The sequence below is a fragment of the Crassostrea angulata genome, chromosome 10, assembly GCF_025612915.1.
Source record: "Crassostrea angulata isolate pt1a10 chromosome 10, ASM2561291v2, whole genome shotgun sequence".
Taxonomy (NCBI): Eukaryota; Metazoa; Mollusca; class Bivalvia; order Ostreida; family Ostreidae; genus Magallana; species Magallana angulata.
Genome location: NC_069120.1, coordinates 49,842,436 through 49,869,368, shown reverse-complemented (window position 1 = coordinate 49,869,368; position 26,933 = coordinate 49,842,436). Strand labels below are relative to the sequence as shown.

The following is a 26,933-nucleotide window of genomic DNA, read 5'->3' as shown; positions in this document are numbered from 1 at the left end:
ACAAAGCCGTAAAGGAAAAGTTATAAGACTAAAACTATGATCAAAAATGCTGCATCAAAATGACAGATTTACATAATTTTTGAAAACGATCTTCAGTTAAAAGGGTTCTTTGTTTCCCAATTTTTAAAGCAGAATGTTTTGTCTTCATGGAGAAGGGTAGCGTGTCATTCAGTAAATTTCGAATTTACTAGGTGGGTGGAAATACAAAATTTGATTTACGACAAACGTCTAAAACATGATGCCAATGACTTCTAAGCTTTAAAATCGGGAAAGGAAGAAACTTTTTAACCATATGGAAACCATACATCAACAAAATCAATGTCTGTGCCTAAATTAATGTGCCAATAAAGACGTCCTTTCATAAAAAAAAAATATGACAGGGTCTTCGTCGATCTGTGTACATTTGATTGACCCTCGTATGCTCCTTATGTACAATACGAGTTCTTTGGTTTGATTGATAAATATTGAACTTGCTCTTGTCTAACGACAAACTACATCCAAATGTGTGATTGTGAGTGTTATATAATACACATGAAATTAAATCCATCGACTGAATGTTTAATTTCAAAAAAGTGAAAAACCTTTTATTTTATTGTATAAGCCCCCATCTTCTTTACTTCTCAGCTAGAAAATGATGATTTAAGGGCAAAGAATTTTTCATGGGTAAAACACCTACAACGTTAGTACCTTCTACATTTAAACATGTTATACATAACGCCATAAGATGAAATCTTGCTGTCAGTGTTCCAGTTTTGTACAAATGGTCCTGTAGCGCCAGTATAATTTTTTATTAACGATATTTAAAAAAAAAATGAATAAATAAACCTTAGATCATTCCAAACATTGCTTTCAGGGTTTGCCTACTTATTTGTTTATTGATCTAAAATAAAATTCAATCACAATGATCACTTTGAAAGTGATCTTTGTTTGATCTTTGTAATATAAACATTCAATTAACTCTCTTTACAAGTTTTTACGCCCACTTCACATACCATGAGTTTTAATTACAATCGACAGATTCTGCCACGATTACAGCATCAGTAGCAAAATGGATCGCAAGAGTTGTACATCCCAATTCTGTTGATGTGATAAAAACTTTGTAAACCAGCTATTTTTTATCAACAAGGTAATTTTCTTTATCGTTTATGTACAAAGAAAATAAAAATGGTGATAATGATAGATGTATTTCATTCCAACTCGTATACACCTCGCAGGCTTACAAGACAATTCACGATCAGGCCATTGCAAGTTTTTTCTTTGTTTAGCGTCCACCCAAAACTCAAAAACCTAACTTTCTATCAGGAAAAAAACCCAACCACAAACCTTAGAAAAAACACACAACTTTAAAGGTTCAACAAAATAAAATTTATTATATATTTTGAAGTATAATCTTCATTTTGTAACAAAAACATCAAATAATATAATTTAAAAAATCCATACCTTTGGCACAAAACTTCATATAAAAAATAAAAATCAAATAAATTCCCTGCATTATAGTAGAACTGACATTTTGCATTTTGAATGTTGTTTATAAATATTTGATTTCCGATCCCGATTTAAAAATGCGATCCCGAGACCGATATACAAAATCAAAGGCCGGAACGGCCACAAAGGCGTCGAGCTGACATTTTCTTTTATATAGAATGATATCAATAATTTGAATTTCTGTACTGTACTAATAGTCGTATATCAAATAATATTAGAATAAAAAAGGAAATGAATTACGTTTTGTGCTATTTCAAAAACAATAATCAGTATATTTCGTTGTAAAATAGGTAGTGATGCGTTTATAATACAATAACTCATCATGGTTACAAAAAAATCGAAGAAATTCCAAAGTTCCAAAAAAAAATCATTTTCTTTCAGCTTTAAAAAGTCTTTGCACAATTTTCACAGGCTCATAATTTGAATACATTAACAGTGTGTCCCTAATTATAATAATAAAACATACTTTTATTTATTTCAATTCCCGTTTGAAACCAGATTACTTATGCTATGGTTGTTTACAAACAAATCCACAAAACGTGCTATCTAAAATGCTCGACCAAACCAACTGCATTATCGTGTTTATTAACTGCAACAAAATCTCTAGATAAGTTTATCGCTTACAATTATTTTGGAGACCATGCCCGATAACAACTAATTTTACATATCAAATTTTATTTCTATCGGGCACGGTCTCCAATCAAAATGTAAGCTATAAACTTAAATAATATTTTAGTGAATGTTTACATTGCACCTTATTGTATTCATCCGCCATTTCCTGATTAAGCAAATTTATACTAATGCAATGAGTTGTCAATAACCAGGGAGGCAAAGTTGGATTTTTTGTACACAATTTAGTTAAATAAATGGAATACAAATCTTGTAATACGTTTAATACTTCAAGGAACTTATTTTCTATGCGCATTAAAAAGGCGGTGCAGAGCATGAGTTTTTGGACGATTGCCAATCCAGACGATCGCTAGAGGGCTGCCGAGCATTAGCTCGACGCCTTAAAAACGATCGAATTTTATGAACAACCATTGTTTTGTTTTTTTATTTTAACACCTGAAAACTAATCCGTCCGCGGACGCTAAACATAGAAAAAACTTGGAATGGCCTTAAAGTCTACTGTTACGTATACGCTAGGCACAGTCAATACTTTAAGGAGCGAGTTGATCATCAAAGAGAGTGGATCCGCTTCGTGCATAAAATGATTCAGAAAATAATAGAAAGATGTATAATTTAACTACACACATATAAATATATTTATTACCGAAATTCCAGGGAAGTATTTGCTTACAGAAGGAGGGTGCATGACACGCCATTATCTTGATTAAAACTTACGATGAATATACATGTACATTTTTTTTGTAAGGTATTTATTACCAAATAACCAATTTTATAGAATTTGGATGTGCATAATATTTCATCGCCAAAATAATCCCAATCTAATCAAAATTAGATCCTTCACGCTCTCGTTTTTTATATGTCGCCACGAGAGCGTGAAGGGTCTAATTTTAATTAGATTGAAATAATCCAGAATCGGAAGGGTGCATTGCATTCCCAAAATAAACACAAAGCGTGCACGATTAGGGTTGTGCCCCTTTAATCGTAGACTCTTAGAATGGTCTTCGTACTTTGGTGCGTCCATCAGACAATCTGTGTTTCAATATCACACCGACATCAATAACACAAGGGCAAACATTTTCCTTAGTTAATCCGGGAAGAGTCCATTGAATTGGGTAGACATGAATTCTTACATAAATACGTCAAGTTGTATCAATTCTATAAATGCTGTTTTATTTTTTGTTATCCACGAATAAAATGTCAACATCAGAATATATGTATTATAGTTATAGTTACAGAAATACACACTCCGTTTGGCATAATGAATACCTCTTTTTTACTTAACCCACAAAACACTTCTAATTTTACTTCAACTTGTTTTTTTTAAAACCCTTTGTATGCAGCTGAACGAAACCTAACAATGAACTACCAATGCATTATCCGAGAGTAATAATGAACGTATGCAACTATCAGCGTGGTTGGGTTAGTTACATCAATATATTTTTCCATAACAAAATAAAAGAAATTAAACTCAATTTCAAAACATTTCACTGCAATCACCATATTTAAGAGAACTAGAGAACGGTATAACTCATGCCTTGATAGATAAATCAAAAAAAAAATTCCTTTGAAATAAAAGTTCGTTTACATATATACCGGTACATTGTTTACATCTATAAATTATACTTTTTTAGGATACAAATATTACTAGCACACAACTCTGTAATATATGACATTAATTATTAAACTTTCAAGTTAAATACTGAAATCTGATTGGCTTTGACGCAGTTGATAATCCGTTCTATCACCCTCAGCGTTAGCAACGCACTTGGCAACGGGTAACACAACAAATTGTTACATGCGCGTAAATTATGCGCGTACGGTTCGCCGTAGAAGTCATGTCATTTTTATATAATAGCAGTAAAATTTTGTCTAAAATTCAGACATTCAGTATAATAAAATAATTAGTGCCTGTTTGGGAGGGTAACTGTTGAAATTGGCACCCCTCGAAAACCACTGTCAACCTCCGCTTTGCTTCGGTTGACAATGGCTTTCTCGGGGTGTCAATTTCAACAGTTACCGTCCCAAACAGGCACTATTCATATAATATCAACTTTTGAAATCTATAATTATTAAACTTTCATAAGTTAACTAATGCGAAAAGTGAACAAGATATCAAACACATTTTTCAACCCAAAACAATGCAAGTTATCGGATCATATAGCTTTTAAGATTCTTGCGTAATTCCTTTCATCAAACCAACAGTTGGTGGATAGGTACGTTTTTAAAAAAAACACGTGCTGTAACTTATCATTAATAGGTCAAAACTCAACTCGATATTTGTAGAGTATTCAAGTGTTTGCAAATGTTTGCAAGTGTTTGCACAATAAATGAAGTAAATATAGTTCATCATCATACATCAAAGTAAAAAGACGCCTAAAGCTGCATCTTGGAAATATGCAAATATGCCACCGTCAAGTAAGTTCTACCATTATACAAAGGGGCTTTTCGGAAACTCTCGGGGGAACCGTTTGTTCTCCTCTTCTTTAAGCCTCTCTCCCGGGTTAGTGGTACATTGCGTCCCGAGTGCCTCTTCTTAATGTCCTCCTCTAGTCCTCCTCTAATCACCCATTAGACACTGCAATAAAGGTTGTCTGTGATGTGGCCCCCGCCGTCTGTGAAACAACATATTGTGCAATGGCTTTGAATTTTTTAATCGGTAAGCTGTATTTGCTCGCTGCATATTCATACGGACGATCCACTGAGACCAAAAAGTCCTAAAAACCAACCGTGTGCAACTTAAAAGACGAATTGTTTGGGCGCAATGTAATGGACCCAAAATGTCACCAAAACAGTTCATCTGAACCGCGAACTAGTTTTCACTGAACATTATACAATTGTTGCTGTTTTAAGGTCAATACGATGATTTTGCTACCCTTGAAGTACAATATTGTATTTCGAGTGTAGCTAAGTCATCGTATTGATCGAAAAAACAGCAATAATTATTTTTTTCATGATTCAGCGACGAATTGATACAGACAAAAGTTGAGTTTTATCAAGCAATGTTTTAATTGAGAAACGCGATGATTCATTGGACGATCTAGTTTTAGTCCCATGTAGAGAAAATCAAATGTTATATTGACCTCCTAGGTCACGTGCCGGTGAATATAACGTTCATTTTTTCAAGATAGTTGGATTTGAGCCAATCAGAGAGCTAGGAATTAATCAATCATATAATAATACAGTTTATTTGCTATTTAAATCATGAGCTGGTGTTTAGTTATATACACCTACATGTTTATACATGTACCATTTCAAATGATGATAAATCAAAACAATAGATAACATTACCAGTTCACTTTGTTTTATTTCCAGTTGCCTTCCGCTAAATTCAAGGTTACAAAATTTTGATTTTAGCTCACCCGTACCGACTTTCTGATCACAGTTTATTCGACTTGGATCGTATTTTTACAATCAGTTTATATAACCTTCCATATGTAAACCTTTAAAAGGACATAGATTCGATCCGAGAACAAAATTGTCAGATTTTGTTTTTATTTTTAATTTTACTGCTCAGAATGAATAATTTGGGCTTTTCGAATTGAAAATTGAATGTATTTAGTTGAACTACAAGCGAGATATAGAAGTCTACTTCGAAATTCTCTGTTTTGTAAGCAAAGTTCGAGCCTTAATTTTTTCCCAGTGTTGTATTAATAAAATGTCTATTAGAAATGCCCACGTTAATCATTCTTAAACGGTGACACTTAGATTTTTATTTTTTTTACAAAACTTAAAGGTCAACCAACCGGTTTAGCATTTTTAATATCCTTTTTTACTTTAAGGACAATGTAAATCTAATTTGACACAAACCATTTCTTTTATGCAGATGATAAAAGAATACTAGTATTGCGTAAAAATACAACTTTGACTGCAGGGTGTACTTTGATGACAAATTTGATGAATGATGAAAATACATCACTTCAGACGAAAAGTTTAGCTACTTGAGACAGTTACCCCCCCCCCCCCCTTCCATTAGAGTGATGATATCTATTTTTAATGCCCGCACTGCGATTTTCATTTTACCAAAACTTGCAATCAAGTAAATTGTTCAGACACGTTAATAAAGCTTTACTTCATTGATACATTCTAAAGGTACATAATAATATTAATGTAAGTTTCAATTTAAAATTCATCGTGAAAACGTTTGAAGAAGTTTCAAATGAAAATTAAAAATACTGTTCAATAGTATACTTGTACATACGCTAGACATTCGGGTGACATTTACATATTTAAACATAACTTTGGTGAATTGGTTCTTAATACATGTAGTTACCATTGAGCCATTTCATTTTATTAAAATCCATCAAAAGAGGAGATTTTTTATATCGTGGCCTAAACTCAGGACAGAGAGTACAAGGCATGATGATAAAAACATGTTATATTTCACGGACAGAAACGAATCTCAAATTTAAATGCGTGCATTAATAAAAATAGCGTCTATGCGTTTGAATGTAATGGTGGTGGACACATTATTCATTTCTATACACATGCATTGAGCCACGACTGCATTGAAAATCCCAATGGTACCTAGCTTGTTTTACAATTGTACATTGCTGCTCAGGTTAGCGATGTGGCGCGTAATCCAATCCTTGTTTGGAAAGTTGAATAAAAGCTCTTCATTTCTGTTAGAGGACAATTAATAGTAGGATCTAAACACTTTTATCGCAACCTGTCGTACTCTGTGAACTACATGTATTCTTAAACATTGCATTTTTCAACGAATCTCAGTTTCAGCGTCAATCGAAAAACGCTATTTTTTTTTTTTAAGTATAGCTCACAATGAATAACAAGGCACATGATTATCAGTGAAGAAGGATAGACATTAACACATAACGAAAAAAAAAACGGAAAGGAGAGAGGGTGTAACAGTATCCTAACTGTTCTACTTAGTGTTACATTGATTCCTAGGGATATTGCAAATATTTCTTTACATCAAAACAAGAAAAGGATTCCTAGTACACTTACGTGTTTCTTGAACTACAGCAGCCACGAAGCTATCTATAGAGAGATACGCTTGAATTTCACATTTGCGTCTTTAATATCGATGTAAATGTATTAGTTTAGTTGGGTAGTAGTGCATAATTACCTCACAGTTATGCACCATAACAAGGATTCCAACAAGTCAATCCTCTCTTAAAAACAAATAAATAAATAGATAAATAAAAACAAACATGAAAATAAACAACCGAACAAACAAATAAAAAAAAAAATAAAACAACATTAAACAAAACAACACAAAAACATACAAAAAAAACCCCAAATCAAAACAAAACTAAACGACCCTCAAGTTAATAAGATATATTATTGCAACTCGATTGAATATTGTTATGGAAGGACAATATAGGTTACGAGAAGACAGAATATTATCTCGACTTAATCGTAAAACTAAGTCTTACTCTGAGGGGAAATCAACAAGTCTGAATATGGCTATTTCTATATCTTATCCAAATCCCTACTCTTCTTGATGAGACAAACTAACGACAAAAGAGACCCAGTTTGCGTGTCACATATTACAGCGGATGTCTGATGAGTTTAGGCGACACAATCTACATATTTTAAGTAGTGTAGACTCTATAATGAAACCTTTCCTACTCTGAAGTGCAATAAATTTGACTCCCAGGCTTTTGATTCTTGTTGTTTCTGGTTATATAGAGGATTGCGAAAATTGGATAGAAATTTACGAATCCATGGAGTGTCCATTGATGATAAATAAATAAAATAATTTAACTATGGTTTTCATCTTCTACACTTTCTGATATCAATTTGTCTACGAAATTAATCAACCACCCATCATGCGCTAAGTCCCCCTATCGATGGGCGGGGATATTATCTTTATTGCTGTCTTTCCGTCTGTCAATCAATCATTCTGTCTCGGCTTAATTATCCAGACTTTCCTTAGGTATGGTTTTACATGAATTTTAATATGTTTGTCCGAATTTTCTCGAAACCTATTAAAGCATATTCCTTTTAAAACTGGTTGTGCCGGTATAGGCACGTATAGTATCAGTGCCCCCCTTTGTTTTCGCAGGAGACAATTTTCTTAAAATTTACTTTAAAAAAATTAAATTAACATGGAGTCCTCCATCCACTTTTTTGAGAGCATGTAAAAAATTGTTATAAATGGAAGTGAAAATAACGAATACAGCTATTTGAAAGGAATACTAGCCCCCCACGGGATTTAAGTGAAGTTAGGACCAGCAGTAACTTAGATCTGGCAATGAAAGGGCACCTACTCCAAAAACTTTAAACAGCTCCAAAAACATTAACTTCATCCAGCATCCCAAAGCTACGGCTCCGACTCAGCATTCCGACTCAGCATTCAAGCCATGTGATGATTTTTGCGCGCCAATTAGTGGACGAGTCCAAATTGGAATCACGAGATTACTCTAGCTGCAGATCTGTAGCTCTCTGGTTGAAAAAATTCGGATAGACAAACCAGAGAGCTACAGTTCCAAGCGTTGTAAAAACCTCCGATTTACGCCGCCGTTTTTGTGTCGCTCCCTTCGGGAATTATATCCGACTTTAAAAGCATCCAACCGCCTAAAAAATTGGATTCATTAATTAAACATATAGTTTACCCTAACTCTGCTAACTTTGTTTTCCTTTCAATGGTGCACAACGGCCATCCTTTGCCTTGGAATGTCATCGTTTTAAAAAACTCGCCTTATGACAGCCATGTTTACCTAGTAGCGAGATCTCGGGTGCGTCGATTTACCCAAATGGACCCAAATTCAAGCGGAAAACAATTATAATAAAATCCTCATAATTTAGGGAAATTTGGAAAAATGAAAGCCGAAGGTCCATAACAATAATTAGAATTATTTTAAAAAGTTGTTTTATTATTATATATTATAATATATTTATATTATTTGAATATAATTACATACATTATATACTTTAACAAATCGAGATAAAATGCTCATCTTTATTTTTCAAAAACAATTTTTAAAGATATACTGAAATAATTTTAATTATTGTTTTGGACCTTCGGCTTTTATTTTTCCAAATTTCCCTAAATTATGAGGATTTTATTATAATTGTTTTCCGCTTGAATCGCCATTTGGGTCGCCATTTGGGTCTTTATTTTTCTTAATAACGGCTAACAACCCCATGAAATGACTAAAACAAGTGATAATATTAGTAATAAGGATTTTATTATAATTGTTTTCCACTTTAATCGCCATTTGGGTCCATTTGGGTAAATCGACGCACCCGAGATCTCGCTACTAGGTAAACATGGCTGTCATACGGCGAGTTTTTTAAAACGATGACATTCCAAGGCGAAGGATGGCCGTTGTGAACCATTGAAAGGAAAACAAAGTTAGCAGAGTTAGGGTAAACTATATGTTTAATTAATAAATCCAATTTTTTAGGCGGTTGAATGCTTTTAAAGTCGGATATAATTCCCGAAGCGAGCGACACAAAAACGGCGGCGTAAATCGGAGGTTTTTACAACGCTTGGAACTGTAGCTCTCTGGTTTGTCTATCCGAATTTTTTCAACCAGAGAGCTACAGATCTGCAGCTAGAGATTACTCAAGAGCACGTCGGCTATACACGTAGCATCGGGTGGGAGGTGGGTGGGGCTGCCCCTCCCCTACTTGTTTTCGAAGCAGACACGTTCTCCAAATTTAGTAAATTGCCTACGAAAATGAAAATATCATGGAGTTGCCCCCCCCCCCCCCCTTTGGTCGGAGCATGTTATAAAAAATGGAACTGAAAAAAGTCCCCCCCCCCCCGATTAGGATTTTCATGATATTACTTTTAAAAAAACGATGCTACGTGCTCGAATATCATTTCCCATAACTTTCCTATGGTTGGAAATCACAAAAATGCGTTTGACATCTTAATTTAACAAATAAAATTCTAATAATTGAATGTTTTGTCATGTTGTAAATTTTGAATTTACTAGGTGGTTGTAAATACAAAATTTACAATATGACAGTTTTATCTTCTGCTTTCAAGCTTACATGCAACTATTGGATTACATGTACATTCCTTAAATAATTTGAAATAATAAAACAATTATTTTCAAGTGATGTACATGTACACGCACTAGATCGAAGAAAAAAAAAATTGAAATTGCTTCTTAAACATTCACGTTTCGTTTATGAATTTATGAACAGCAGCGGAAATTAAACCTCATTTCTTATAAACCCAATTGATACATGCTTCCATTGAATAATTTTGTTTAGTCAGGCAATTTTTTTTAAAGAAAGCTACTAGTATTACTTTTTGGTTTTTAAAATCAATACATTTCCTTTTCGCGTTCGCTTAAATGCCAAAATTAATCTTCTACCCCAAAGAAAAATAGTCGTAGAAAGAAAATGGTATGCATCATGAGAAGGGGCGCTAGCTGAAATTTACATGTATCTCAACCCTTTTTAAAACAAGTAGCAGTACATCAATAACATTGGCCACGTTTTCTCTCAGTTTTATTCGACATTATTGTTTTTTCTATGCTTTACCATCCTAAATATTGATGAATTTCTTGTGTTAAGTTGCACTTTGAAGACTTTGTATTGTTGTATAAATATTCTGCCAATGTGGAGAACATTTATAGCAAATAAACCCCTAACTCTCTCTCTCTGTCGATTTCCTTAGAACAGCCATTGTTTTTTGATAGATCTGCACTTTATTTTTCGTGTAAATGATTAGCTTATGCTCTTCTTACTGTGGTGTGGGTGGTTCTCTCTCTCTCTCTCTCTCTCTCTCTCTCTCTCTCTCTCTCTCTCTCTCTCTCTCTCTCTCTCTCTCTCTCTCTCTCTCTCTTGACGTTAAAGTACCGTAGACAGGTTGTGTTGCATTAATCCAATCAAGGTATACGAGGGTTGTCCAAAAAGTTTGTGGACACATGTATTTCATTCAAAATAACGGTGCAATTATCAGGAAAGTATGATAATATTTTAATACTAGTATATAGTATTGTAATGCATAAAAATCAGAGCAATGTACATTTTTGTATTGGAGTTATCATCATATAAACATTGCCGATACAGACCGCACGGCGCAGTCTGACGTTGAGTTATAACGACGTTTTTAAAACCCATTAAGTTTGATTTTAAAATTATTTGGATATACATTATATATGTAAACCCATTTAAAATGACAAAAATGTGATTGACCACGTTTTTGGGCAACAATGTGCATGCTTCTGTGAGTCAAAATCTATTGAATCGCTAGAACTTCATCGATTCCGACTTTTACCAGTTACCAGAAAAAAATAGAAGGGTGGAATGATTCTACGACTGTCCATTATTGTAAGGTAATCCTTTCTATGGTGTCCGTAGATAATATATTTTTGACATATTCATATAAAAATCTTTTTTTTGTTTTCCTTTCTCGTAATATCTCACTTTATTCCTTTAATAAGATGTACACGTATAGTGTATGTCTTAGTATTTCATGATCACGCAATATAAATACCCCTGTCAGGAAGTAACCAAGCGTGTCTAGATATCCCATTTTCTGTGTAATCACGATCCGAAATAATACAGCGGCCAAATTATTTCTTTTTTTTTTGATTAAAAAATTAAAAAATGATACCGATATCCAAGCAATGTGTCCATATGGATCACAAAGCACCCTATATATTTAATTGAGTAGAAACTATCTGTCACGCAAATACTAAATCCAAATCACCAAACAAGGCAACCCTGTAACACGAATCAAATCGCCTTTTGGAGTTTTTTTTTTTTAAAACGGATACCAGCATCGATCAGTTTTTATCAGCGTTTGATATCGATATAATCGGATAAAGCGTACCGCGGAACGGCGCATGGGCTTTCTAATCTGTCTTTAATGGTTGTATGCAAGATTCATTTCCTGATATTGGTCGATGTGAAAGTTAATACAATCCGTTCCGAGACTGACTTAGTCGACTCGGTTTTATTTTCGCGATCCGTTTTTTGTTTGGATTACAATGCAGAATATAAACCATCTATATCCATCGCCACAAAAAAAATATCCTACCGTATATAAGTTGAACGCAAAATTTCCGATTACAGTCATTAACTGAATTTTATTTTATCAAATCAAACTACTAGTAAGTACATAGCCGTGTTCTTAATTTGATTTAATAAAAAATAAAATTCAGTAAACGACACTTTCTGATTTTTTATTATCAACATGACTTGTCAGTTTTATGACAAAATAATCGAGTGTTGAGCTCAATAATATAATCTATGTCAATCATGCTATATCTGAATTATTTCATGTTACAGATATAGAAATACAGACCCTGTGCCCAGTAATCATGTATGGGTAAAAGATGCAGACATCCGTCTAAGCTGTCAGAAGATGAGCAAAATTAAGTCTTTCTTTTTACACGTATATCGTATATTTGCTTTTTATTTTCTATGAACTAAACTAAATCAACTTGGAAATACATTTGCTTCAAGCATTTATTATGCAGGTGTAATTCTAAGATTTGCTACTTTCCAGGTGAATCGGTTGGCATACAAACCTTTTGTGAAACTTAACTTTCAAGTAATTGCCAACAGGCACCAATAAAATATTGACCAGGAAAAATGATATAAAAGAATTAAAAAATTCTCATAAATTATTCCATTAATTTTAAAACTTTAATATTTTGCACAAACTCATTTCATGGCTTTTTTGTGCAGTTGAACGGCATTTGAAAAGAAATTGCTGATTGTTCGACTATACCATATCACTTTTTTCAATAAATTTTCAAACTTTCACTTGAGATTTTGTTGTTGTTAGATTAAACGCCTTATGGAAAAATGAACGCAAAACACTGATGCGCATGCGCAATACAAAAACATTTCTTTAGCCAAAAGCCAATTATTAGTGTTCCTCAAATAATTGGTTTAGACCTTGTTGATAACTGACGGAAATTCAATAAAACAACAAGAATCCATTTTTTTTACCATATTGATTTTGATGTTTCTTCTCCAATAAACAGATGATTAAATTTGTTTCTCTGGGAATGGAATAACCGCGCGTGTTTCTCTAAGGCCATTGTCAGTCAATGAAGCACCGACATCAACAGTGTCGTCAACAATTAGTTAATGTCTTCACCATTTTTGCCGAAAAATTTGCCCCAAAAAATTATAATAGACAGGTTAGTTTCAAGAAAATGCTCGTGCATTTTTTGCATTTCTTTCCTGTATTGTATTTAATAAAACATAGAAATGTTTTAACTATCTGCGTTATAAAGAAAAAAAGACGACAATTAGTAACTTTATTCCCCGTAAGTAACGACACATTTCATTGGATAAAGATTCTCATGGATTTTAGTTTGATTGTTGCATTGTTTCCTCTTTTCAAAATTAAATACGAATAAACAAAATTGAATCGACTGATATACATATAACTTTCGACAGCTTCAAAATAATATATTTGACATTCGATTGTGTTTTCCATTAAATTCTGTGATTTTGAATTGCCTCTAAATGCAAAAACCTAATTACTGCGTATGAATTTACATGTAATTTACATAAATAGTTCCCAAACATTCACAAATGATGGGAGAAAATGATGGGAAATTTTTTTCTCAAATGGGATTTTGGGTAAGATTTTAGATGGGATGAAAATCCCACCATTCTCACATGAGATTTTGATATTTGAGAGATAATTATAAGAAAACTAAAGCAATGTGTACATTCATGTTAACAAGATTGGATCAGTCTGAGAGCTTATGTCGAGTTTTTAAAATATGACGACACAAATGTTACATGCTGGAAAATGCAACGTCATAAGCGAAAATCAAAGTTTACGCTTGTGGCTGCTACAGTGGCTCTCCCATTTATATGAACCTACCCTTAGTATAAAATAGGATTTTTAGGAATCACACGATAGAAGATGAAAAATGTAAATATAAGCATTAAATCATTATGTTTTGAAAGATAAAATCTCATAACTGCAACGGTGTGTGCATACAAATTTTCATAACGCGTTACACAATTTGTTATGAGACTGTGTCTTAAAAAAAATAATGATTCAATGCTTAAAAATACACAATCTTTGTGTTATTACATCCCCTGATTGGCGCTATTTCTGACTTATCATTTTACAATTTTCAGCAATAAATAGAAATATATTTAGACGTGTAATGTGATGATTTATACTTTTCATTGGCATTCTATCGTTAATTCACACGGTAGTCTTAATAAACACAAAGGTATTGGGGGAATTTACGATTTTGAATTTGACGACTGGCTAAGACAGAGAAATATCCCCGAGGACGATAAGTCCTTTATTTCCGGTTGCTGTCTCAACTAGTCCAAAACAAATGTATCAGGGCTGACTAGCGATTTTTTTCTCTTTATTTTTACTTTGATACAGTATTCATTAATGCTTACAGAATATGTGCTATCGACTTCAAAACACCATGCCAAGAACAGATTAGATCTAACGCAAGGTTGTTCAATATTGTTGATGTTTCAAGTGAACCGAAATAATTGCAACCTAAAAAAAAAAGTTAAACTGAAATCGTTAGATATAGATTAAGTGTGGCTTGTTTAACGATGTTGTATTAAGTTTGTTAGGGGAGAAATGTGCCGATAATGAAGATCAAAGATTATAACCATTCAAAAAATGTCTTTGATATGACCTTAATCATTCATCTTTTGATCCTTTGCGATTTATGATTCTAAAATGGTAAAACGTATGATAATAAAACTTATGATAAAAATCAAACCTTCGTATAATGTGAATTCTCGCACAGGATAACTGACATATGACGGCTACACATGGCCTTGGGAATACTTGTACCGGCGTACTTGATGCTGCTGCTAGATTATTCTAGATCTATTGTAAGCATTGAATCATTATCTCTTGAAAGATATGGCCTCATAACTGCAACAGTGTGTGCATATTAATTGAAGAACGCTCGTTAGCGCGTTAAGAAACTTTGTTTGCACTCACCGTTTCAGTTATGAGACTAAATCTTTAAAAAAAATATGGATTTAATGCTTATATTTACATTTTTAACTTCTTGCCTGGTCTGCAAAATTATTGTGAATTTTACCTCGAAATTACTGTACTATTATATGAATACGTTTAAATTAATGGAAAAGCCACTGAAACAGCCGCAAGCTTTAACTTTGATTTGCGTTTGTGACGTTGCACTTCAACAGCGTTCAACAATTTTTTTGGAAGCATAATAAAATGTACTTGTTGATTCAAATAAAACTGTTAAAGCATAATTTTCTTAGTGTAACATAAGTGTCGTGTAAACCATATCACTTTCGATTTTTCATTCATGTACATGAGAAAATCGACGACTTATAGAAAAGAAAAATTGGTGAACGGCGATTAAGGAAACTGACAGAATGTGGTTTAAAAAAAAATCATATAAACGTAAGCATGATAATTTTTAGAAATTCATATTTTAAGAGGAGAAAAATTATAATCAACAAACTAGAAACCACATAATTATCCAGAAAGAAAGTATCAACTGTCATCAAATTGGGAAGAGGAGGTGGTATTTCTATATTTTCATGCTTTTAAATGTTTGAATGGTAGCCATGAAACCATTTACATTAGTTTACATAATTCAATATAGCAAACTAACCTTTCACAATTAATAAATTATAAATAATGTTTTGTTATCACTTTAAAAATTGTTTATTTAGTATGTTCTAGCAAACTACAACAACAGTTTAACAATATTGTAACGTATGGCTCACACGGCCATATAAACTCAAGTCTTTTTTTTTCCGAATTAAAAAAAACTTGATAAAAAATAAGCAGAATCTTAAAAATGCGACACAAATACATGTAGAACAATGCGTGTCGTCGAACGGTGTATACATAATGAATATACACACATGATTATGGAGTGATGCGGTTTATTTGTTCAAAGCTAAAAAGTTTACATTTCTCATGCTTTTCATTTCAATTTAATCCAATACCAAAAAAGCTCTAACCAACCAAAAAAAAAAATGGAATTTGACCTCCCACGGACCCTGAAATTGCTCAGCGTTTTTGGAGAAAAAGATGGAAATGCAAAGTTTAACGACGGTAGACAGATTTTGATCATAAAAGTTATCTTGAGCCTTTTGGCGTAGGTAAGCTAATAACAAGTAAACATCGGGAAATTATTTTTAACGAAATAACGTACAAAGTTTTGCAAGTGGACAAAATTGACATTTTTTTCAACATAAAATGATACATGTAGTTCTAACCCTCTGAAAAACAAGTTCACTGAAAAGAGCCTATCAACTGTCAAAGTTCGTGGAACGCAGGAATGTCATTTCTGAACCTTTAACTGACTTAAAGTGTCCTCTCCGAAACCTGTGAATTCGCAGCGTTTCTTTCATCGCTTGCAAAAACTTCTTATTAAAAGTACAAAACAGCACAAAATTAAACGACAAACAAAATAAGAGCAAAACGTTTGAAATTTGCCGCATTAGGCTAAAAGTGACCCTGCTTCTCATCCCGAGGGTACTGAGTTTCAGAATGTCGGTGATGGTGGCCGGGCCCACGAAACAGATGTTCAGGATCACAATGCTGACGAGGGTTACCGTGAATCGCCGCTCGTCCTTTTGCCACCCTCCTTCTTGGTTGTTCCTTAAATTGAACACCACTCTACGATTTCTGGCCTCGCGGACCGTTCGTATCAACAGGAAGTTGACAACTGCAAGGATGACAAGAGGAATGAAATGGATGACCACCATTAATGCGATATCAATGATGTATGACAACCTACTCGTCGCAAATGGCGTCTTGACGTATCTTGCTCTGACGCGATCTATGTTATAAATGAAGAATTTATGTAGCGACATGGCGAAGGTTATAAGCATGACTACGAGGATTCGGATTATTGTTCCTGTCCGTCCGAATTGACTTTTGGCCCGCAACGGAAACCTGACGTACACAAAACGTTCAACGGTCATTAGAACCACGACCCAGACGCTGGTCGCCGTCAGCCAGTTCACCAGGGGTATGAAAATGTAAATGTTGTACCACAGCCAGGCGTACTCCCGGGAATATTCTCCGTGTAACATGTAGGGGAAGGAAATCATCAATGCAAGTAAGTTGATCGTCGTCAGGGCCTTCAGGTTTATGTACGGCGACTGTTTGAGCGACTTCCGCATTAATACGACCAAGCTGAACGAATTGCCGATGATTCCAAAAATACAAATGGCAGGAGCAACATACTTTGTGCAGATCTCCCCGAATATTTCCGCCACCGAGTCTGATTTTATCCGCCCGAACACGGTCAGATTACGGTCGGATGTAGTGTTGTTCAGCATGTCCATATTAATGAGATAGATGGCGATCTGCAATTCAAATAAGACAGTCATCAATTTATATGCCTTACAATCCACTCTCATTCTAATTTCATGCTTTGGAATCCATTTACTGTTAATGTAAAAAAAACCTTTCAATAAAAAAAGTAATTTGTTTCAAGCTGCTTGAAACTGGAACTACCGATACTACCTCGGGGATACCAGTTACAATTTTTTTTTTGACTTTCCGAGATGCATGTCATGGATTGTGGTAAATGAATATGTTGGTCAAACCTTTATATCAAATTAGAAACGTTCAAATTGGATAAGGTTTGCATTTTTGGCACATTTACTTAAACTTCGACATTAACCTAGAATACTGTCCAGGGAGTGAGCAGTAAACATACTCATAGCTGAACTCTGCCTCAGTACAATAAATGGCGGAGCTTTGATTTACATTAATCCCTTATATTTGACAACTACCGTGTGTGTTTTCCATTCTTTCTTGAGAAAATTCTTTGGTGGTATTTTAGCCAGTATTTACATTCGGTGTATATTTTCCCCTTATGCTTGCGTTGGAAATCTGCGACGTTGAATTTTTTAATAATACATGTCAAATCTTTATCACGACGAGTACAAGTAAACGCCATCACGCTTTTTGAGATGATTTGTTATTGTAAGATGATAAAATGAATCGTTAAAATTTACATACTAGTAACCAATTTGATATATATACTTTTGAGAAATAATCGTAACTTATATCATATCTATTCGATCTCAAAAAAGACAAATTATCATACCGTTATTTAATTTCTCTGCATGGCCTGATGTGTTACAGGACACACGGCATCCAAAAATAAGCATTCAATGCATAATTGACAACACCCTTATCTTGAGCTTGCTAATCCGCGTATGAACGCATTCATTGAAATTTAAAAATCTACATACTAGTATAAGGGCATTCAGACAACTTTACTTAAGTATCAACCTGTATAATACAAAGTTTTCACACTTTTAAACGGTGTATTCTTATACTTGAGGTTGATTATCCGTGGATTATTTTGCGAACAACAGAAAATTTGTAACGAGGGCTGTCTGGCAATTTTAGGACAATCATCCTCTCTTCTCAGGAAAAAAAGATAAAGCTATGAACGCTCACCGAACTATCATCCGTAACAAATAACAAAGGAGAAAAGAAAAGTAATTGACATCTTGTTAAGCTGACGAACTTTAACCCGTTCATTGGCATCATAACACTGGCAGAATGCATACTTTTTTATGCCTACCAATAATGATCATTTTGTTTCGAAATAAAACAAGCTTTTTATAAAGGATACTGCGTAATTTTGTCCCTCATCGAGATTCGCCTCCGGTGTCGAGGCGGGTTTGATTCTATTACCTCTTGGACAATTGCTATTACTAAAGAAGACACGATTTCAAAACATTTTGGGTTTATTAAAAGTAAAAATGTTGATTTTTTTCAAGAATCTTTCTGAAGTTTGTTTACATTCGATGTATGATATGCAGGCTGAATAAACCCAATCGATCAAGGTTCGAAACCATACGGTCCCCTTTTCCAAACACGTCAATGACCCATTGTTATGTAATAAGCTCACCAAAGCTGATGCACAAATGAGCTTTTCTGATTACTTTTTGTCGCGCGTCCGTCTGTCTATACGTTCGTCTCCCCGTCCGCACGTTTGTACATTTTTGACTTTCCCTCCAGAACAACTGGGCCAATTTCACCCAAATTTGGTAAAGGGAATTCGAGTAAATTAAATGAAGAGCTGTACTCTCTTTCATGGAGAGATAATTAGGAATAAATAAATAGGACTATGTGCGGTATGGTCAAATATCTGCGCCCGATTTCAACCAATTTTTAAATAGTATCGTATAAAAATGAAATCTTCACAAATTATTGTAAAAAGGATGCCTATAACTTTAATCTTCATTTTAGTCATCATTGCTCACTCGTTGTTTAACTATGACGTCATCTAAATGACCCAATTCCCGCAAATTTGCAAACAAATGAAGATATTCTCATTTTTGCTCTATATTTTGCATTCGGAAGTATAGAGCGCAGGTCTGCTCAAGTGCGATTTTAACATATGTTTTTCTTCAGATAGTTATACATATCATACTAAATAATGGTACTTGAGCAAGCCTGCGCTCGTTGTTTCCCAGTCAAAAAATCGTCGGAAAACACCCATATTTTGCCACAAAACATGAATTTATCAAAATAATGCAATATTCATGACGTCATTTCTACATTATGACGTCCCTGTGGTGATAACCTTTTTCACCTTTATTTCCAATATGATTTTAACTATCTTTCATCTTATTTTAAAGCTCTTTCTAGAACTTTGATTTTGGGGGGCAAAAATTGCATAAAACCGCACTTAGTCCTTTGTTGGTGTTTTCAAAAATCTTCTCAAAACCAAACCAATCGGCCAGAAAAGCTGAAATTTGTGTAGTGATTGTGAAATATTCTATGTACGGGTTGTTTATAGCAACTGGTGTCACCAAGGTGCAGTGGCAGGGGATAGTTTCGAACGAAAGACCGGTAGGGGATGGTTTCGAACGAAAGACCCGTTCAAAATTTTGAAATAAAGGGAGAACTTGAGGTTTGGGTGGTTATTTTAGGGGTATAAATTGCTAGAATATTCATTGCATTCATTTTGTTGATAGAGGAGCTCATGTCAATTTCATTGATATATGACACTTTAATACTGGTAGCACTTTTCATTAGATTTGGAATGAAAATGCTAAACTGTGGCCAAAATTTTCACTTTCGGTTTTGTGCTTGAAAAGGAGGTGGGTCAGAACACGAAATGTCACTCAAAAAAGAGGTGATTGACCCCCCATCACTCGGTGATTATTTGCATGGGTATACATTAAGCCACCAATCCTGTGGTAGTTTATGGCAGTTGCTCGGGACTTGAGCGTGTTGCTGGACCCGTGAGAATGTGAAAAAAGGGCAATTTTTCAGAAAATTTTAAGACTGTCCCTGGCTATTCTATATAGTGCTATATGTAAGTTGTACTTGTTTTATTCTGAAATGTTTAAAAATTCCTTAGAGTCGGGACCATGTGTCCTCTGCATGCAAACTAATTTTTGCAAATTTAAAAATCCTCTGAAAAATTAAATCACGTATATGAGCCTATCTGTCTTACATTTCCTCGACCAAAAAAGCTATCCCTTGCCACCCAAGCGGGAATTACACCAAGAGATGCTTTATATCGCCAGCTAGAAGTGTCAGCATCCGGCGATTCTAGACGCAAGACGTTTGTGAGACGAGGTGACTGGCGAGTCCAGCGTTACCAAGGGATATCGTATTGCATATATTGTATAAGAGGACATTGAACATTACACTTGTATGAAAACATTGTTAAGAAATGTAGATTCAAATTTGTTCAAATTATGATTCAATCGGCTAGGGTTTGGCCACAAATGGGGAGGGACCGAATTTTTACATAAGAATTACAGAGAATTATTTTTTTTTGAAAATCATCTCAAAAACCAATTGGCCAGAAAATATGTAGCTTGTTTGGTAGCATCTTCAAGTAGTGTAGATTGAATTCAAGTATTGTAGATTAAATTCAAATTTGTTCAAAACCGAGGGGTAGGCTTTGGAAACAACGGGGGGGGGGGGGGGGTAATTTATCACAGGCATATAATATAATTATACTAATCAAAGAATTTAAGAAAAAAAATCCTTTCAAACACCATTCAGCCAGAAAATCTATAATCTTGAAGCATCAATAAGTAGCGCAGATAAAAGATTTCCAAATCTTGATCCCGAGGAGAATGATTGGGCCAAAACTGAGGGTTAAATTTTTACGAAAGAATATTAATAAATATTTACAAACCTTCGCCAAAACCAATTAACCAGAAAAGTCGTATTTTCTGTGGAAGCAAGTGGATTCAACTTTGATCAAAGTATGATTTCTGCAGTAAGGGTGGCGGAGAATTGTGCAAGATTGGGGGGGGGGGGGGGGGTCGAATTCTTACGTAGGGAAAAATTTAATTCTTCTAAAAATTTTGAAATGTTTTCATATATGCAGGACAAAAAATCTTATTTATTGTTGACCACAAAACAGCACTGTCTTATTTTTAAACATATAATGTTGATGTCATATGAACACCCACACCCTCTATCCTTTAATTGTACAATCTCCGAACTGGATTCTAACTTGCAAATTTTATGTGTATAAACTCATTTGACTCTCCATTGCAATTCCAACAACAGGCCATGGGAATCTGCAACACACCTCTAATTTGACAAAAAAAAAAAAAAAACAAGTTGAATTAAGATAATATATAAAGACATAAAAGAAATAGAGCCTAAAAGTGGTCTTGTCTTATCAAATTATTATTTTTCAAAGCTGCATGCCCTCAGTGCACCACACATTATACTCAGGGTCAACAGTTCTAAATTTTCAACATCGTTCCCTCTGGTGCAAATCTTATAAGATGAATGTTTTGTTCAAATGATACATCATGAGAGAACAATTTGGATCTATAAAAAGATTGAATACTCAAGATATTCATCATAAAACTATTGAAATTAACTTTCCTTTTATACTCTAACAGTATCATAACATATGTTCAAACTAAATTCTGAAGAAAAAAAATTACCTAAGATAATAAACATTAAAATTTACATGATAGTATAAAACTTGACATATAATTATTCTTCCTTTCCCTAGGGCAATTAAAATTAAATATGCAAATAATAGAAGCCAATCAAATTGATGCTTGATTATGATTAATGTAATAATAATCAACATTTGTTAAACTTTTTACAATAATTTGTATGATTAATTATGAATTTTATGGCATACAACATGAATAATAAATTCACTGCAATGATTCACAACATAGAGAAATAGCTTTATGGAAGGTAATAATTTCTAATTGGACAAAACGAAAAATAAAACTGTTAACTTAAACAGCAAAAAATAAACAAAATGTGACAATGGAGTAATGAAACTCAACGAAACAATAATTCATTTGTTGATTTGTTACTTCATTGCACATCCTACTGGACTCAGCAAATATCATCGACACCAAGTGATGTCAAATTTTCTCATCACGACCAGTATCTGCAGGGTTTATCATTTACAATTATACCGTCATATATGGTATTATTTATAAGCTAGCATCTTGACATTTTTTTAACTCTAAATTGTCTAGACTGTTTAAACTCTGGCTACGCAAGGGTTAGAAGGTTTGATGTAGCTTGATATTTATATGAACAGTCAATTAATATCTTCTTGAGAACTGCGATGCTCAATATGTGATATGACTATAAAATAATGCAGTTTCAAAAAGGGCTAAATGTTCAACATAAGAACATCTGGATAAAATTTTGAAATATTTTTTATACGGGATCTATTCTACTACACTGTGGAGACAACTTGTACATGACTCAGTGAAGCTGATTTTATTATGGCAATTGTTATTCAGATGAGCGATGTGGCACAATGGCCTCTCTTATTTATTTATTTATTTATTTATTAATTAATTAATTAATTTATTTATTTATTTATTTATTTATTTATTTTTGTATGTGTTTCCATATAAAGAAATTATTTTTATTCACTATGAATATTTCTATCTTTGAATGTAGACGGTTCTAAATTGATGAACGAATATACCTTTAAAAGATAATTGGCTTGTATGGAAAATCAGCCCCCAAAAAAGCAGCTTTAAATAGATAATAAGAAAAGGAATACATGACATTTCTTTGTTTTAGTTTGAGGGGGCTATCAATTGCATATTTTTGTCTCTTTGTAAGCAAATTCTGTGGTATTGTAACCCAAAAATCCCTTTTGTAAAAAATCTCTTCATTTCAGCCATTCCAGCTAATGACATTATGTCTTGTGTGAAAGTAATGGTCATTTTTAGTTCCTTTGCTCAACTCTTGTTAAACAATTGGTCATGAAACCATTCAAAACGAAAAACCCTATTATTACAATGTAGTGCCATTTTGAGATTTTTTTTCTTGAAAATTCTAACATCAATATTGTATTTTCTAACTTTAATCTAGGAAAAAGCCAATCAAGTTGGGATATCTAATTTAAATATTGCCTTTTCCTGGATTAAAATAGAGAATTTCTAATATTAAAGTTGGAAAATTTCAATTTTTGAATTGTAATTTAAAAGAAAAAAAATTCTCAACGTGGCAATAATATGCTCCCTTGCATTTTACATGGCTTGATATAATACATATACTATCTCCGAATCTCATTTAACTCGAAAATAAATGAAACTCGAAAAAAATGAAAAGTCTGCCTTCATCAATCTTTGAGTATTTTTAGGAGATCAAATACGGGAGAGTGACCAAATCCAATAAAGCTCGAAGGATTTTATTGGATTTGATCACCCCGACTGTATTAAATCACCTCATAATATTCAAAGAATGATTCCTTTATCTGACATAATTTTCAGCAATTGTACGATAAAATATTAATTAATCATTAACGAATTGTATAGGATTTTACATTACAAAATCGATTCGTAGTGTTGTCACAGACAGAGAAAGTATAGAAAATATTAATATTTACAGTTTTAAACAAAATTTTAGATATTTTTATATAAAAATTAATCAATTCAATTTCTTGTGAGAGTTTGCCCAACCTGTTCGCCGATTTTCACGTTTTGTGCTAAAGAGAGGAAAATCAAAATACAATGATCAGAAGAAAGTATAATTCCCGGAAATTAAGCCATCCATTTGTCTTGTGAAAGTGCCAGATTAATGGTTTTTTTCTTTTACACAAGACTATCATGATGGATTTTATAAAATGATGAAGTTGTACCAAGCAGTCAACGGTTTTAGATGTACCGAGTTCTCCAGATTAGTGATTGGGACAATAAACCACAACAATCTTGGGTTTGTTTTTTATCTGTAAGATTTGGAAATCGCTTCTCTCTCAAGTACCTGTTCTATCAATATATGAATGAAAAAACAGTTCATTGGACACTGCATTTATGCCTACAATAACGGTTAAACTACAAGATTGGAGATCCAATCAGCAAAAACTACAACAGGCTAAAGGAAGTGGCATAGTTAACAAATTAACCATCAGATCTAACAATAGAAATTCTAAGATATGATTTTTTAGCTATAACTTATTAATAACTCAAGAAAAAACACAAACGTGGGTCATAAATAGGGAACAAGAAACACAATGTTTACATAAATCTGAGATTATTTATCATATTTAAGATAATCTTCACAATAAGTATCTGAAGTCCCGTGTTCTGTTCCATTGTTCCATTGTTTGGTTAGAATCAGACTTTCGCGAAGCAAATTTCGATTTTTTTTCATTTTATTCACCGCATACACAGGGAACTTGAAGTATTGAATCTTATGGGAAAAAAAACAAGAGGAGGAGTCTGGAATATCACAAGATAATAGGTTATGTCAGAATTAAGAATCAATACACACTTGTATATTTTCTGTTTCATATACCGCGCAAACGATCACTGTAAGATTAATTTAAGTCCAAATCGCTGGAAATAATTGCACATATTTCAGCTTGTCTTTAAGTATGTGCCATTATTAAATGAAGTTTTATTTACAATCCTTTACATAGGCCTAGTACATAATTTATAAAAACTTTCTCAAAATCTATCATTGTAATATTCTGAGCATTATTGGCATTCCGGAAATATATTTTGTGGACGGTTGATAATCCGTTTCTACATTGTCCCTTCCTTTTTCTATTTTAACCAGTGAGGTCGTTTAAAGTTCAAAAAGACAATTTTGGGCTGGAGAATGATAACTAGTTTTTCATATACCCTCCGTCATAGGGAACTAATTTTTCTAAAGGTACATGTATAGTCAAATATACTGCTTTTGATACAGTTGTTGAGATGATCGCCATGGTAGGGCCTTCAGCTGAGTTAGGTAATACGGATATCAAAAAGTTTGCGTTTGTTGCCAATACATCCAGGGGACTTTAAGTTGTTAAGATTTAATTTTAAGAATCAATTTTTCATTGACAAGTGTTTACCAGTGGGCTGCTCAATACCATGTCTTATATTTAAAAAGTTTTCCGACATTTTTGCAGTGGGTTGTTAAGGAAAAGGCAGGTTTTCCCAGGTTAGAACATTATATTTAGATGATTTTATATTTGCTGGAATTTGATGGAAACATGAGATGAATTTGGTATTCCATTGGCAGATGATAAAACACAGGGTCCAGTGACATGTCATGTTAGTCTTAGACTTGGATATCGATACGGTCCAGAAGTGTATTAGAATTCTTATATCAAACATTCTAGAATTAAAAGATTTAGTACAGATTTTGATTGATAGAAAGACAGTCAAAAAGAAGGAAGTAGAATCATTATTTGGTGAACTCTATAGTAAAGTTGTTATGGGTAGTAAAGCCTTTATTTAATAGGAGATTTTATGATGCCTCGATCATTGGAGTGGCTAACCCAAATTTTAAGATAAGGATATCTAAGGCAGGAAAGAAGAAATGCTCATGTGGCTTGGTTTTTTTGGATGACTTCAATTGAATATTTTCCACAGCAGGCATGGATCCATTCGAAATTGTCACAGCTGTATACTGATAGCGCAAGATCGATTGATATTGGTCGTGATTGTTTTGGGTTTTTTTCAAAATAGTTGGGTGTATTTTAAATGGCCACTTGATTGGGAGAATGAAGCAGTATGAGAGATTTATTACTTTCCTTGGGTTCCCATTGTATTATCAGTCATGACATGGGCTAGACACTTGAGTTCTTAGAAAATATAGTTCTATACTGATAACATTGCTTTAGTAAGCATTATCAATACACAGTCATCAAGGTAAAAGAGAAGCATGGTCCTATACAGGGAGTTGGTCTTAAGGTGGGATAACACACCTGAAAAAATTCATTCAAATTAACAGTAATTTATTTGATTATTAAAGATATAGACTGTCGGTATTATTGGTCGATTTTATTGTTAAAGATAAAAACTCGTAGATTTGTAAACATTTTTCTTTATGTTTGAATGAAAAATTAAGCTCGCAAACACGTAACTTAACTTAATCATTAATATGAAGCATTACTGAGAGAATTTGTATATCTAATGCATGTCATATGTTTCTTCCCATTACTTAATCAAGGAGTGTTTTTAAAAAAATCATCGCTACCAAAAATCGCAACCCTGATGCAACAGTCATTAACATGTACTTTGCCAGAACATCGAGAAAATGTAACACTACTGTCGATGTTCGGAGGGTCGACCGGTAATGTCCAAGTCGACCGGTATGTCCAGGTCGACCGGTAATGTCCAAGTCGACCGGTTGTCGCCTAATTGCCGAGTGCTGCCAATCAGACGTCAAGCGGTTGTATGTGAGTCGGGCGACAATCGCTAGACTGTCAAGCGATAGTTCCGAGACTGGCCATCGACTAAGCCTCCTTTTACTTTCACCATCCCTGCACAATATGCTCACCTGTAATCAGCTAATCCAGAACCGATGTAAACAATCTTCCTCTTTTCAGATACTTGCAACTAACACACAGATACTGTGTACATGTACATATTTAGATATTGTCACCCGAAGAAAAAACCGCCAAATCGGATTAGGGACAAAAATTACATGATCAGTAAGGATCATGTCC

At 33.7% G+C, this 26,933-nt stretch overlaps 1 protein-coding gene across 3 annotated transcripts in view; it reads right to left on the bottom strand.

Annotated features, from left to right (window-relative positions):
• Positions 1-15,944: 15,944 nt before the first annotated feature.
• Positions 15,945-26,933, bottom strand: part of LOC128166773 (probable G-protein coupled receptor B0563.6) — a 44,079-nt gene continuing 33,090 nt past the window's right edge. For 2 of the 3 annotated variants that reach the window (XM_052832139.1, XM_052832142.1), the window contains one exon: positions 15,945-17,361. In XM_052832139.1, coding sequence (XP_052688099.1) covers positions 16,297-17,340 — 1,044 coding nt within the window. In that variant the 5' untranslated portion in view covers positions 17,341-17,361 and the 3' untranslated portion in view covers positions 15,945-16,296. Of the gene's footprint in view, positions 17,362-18,110; positions 18,155-26,933 lie in introns of those variants that run through there. The other variant, XM_052832143.1, reaches the window with a different exon arrangement.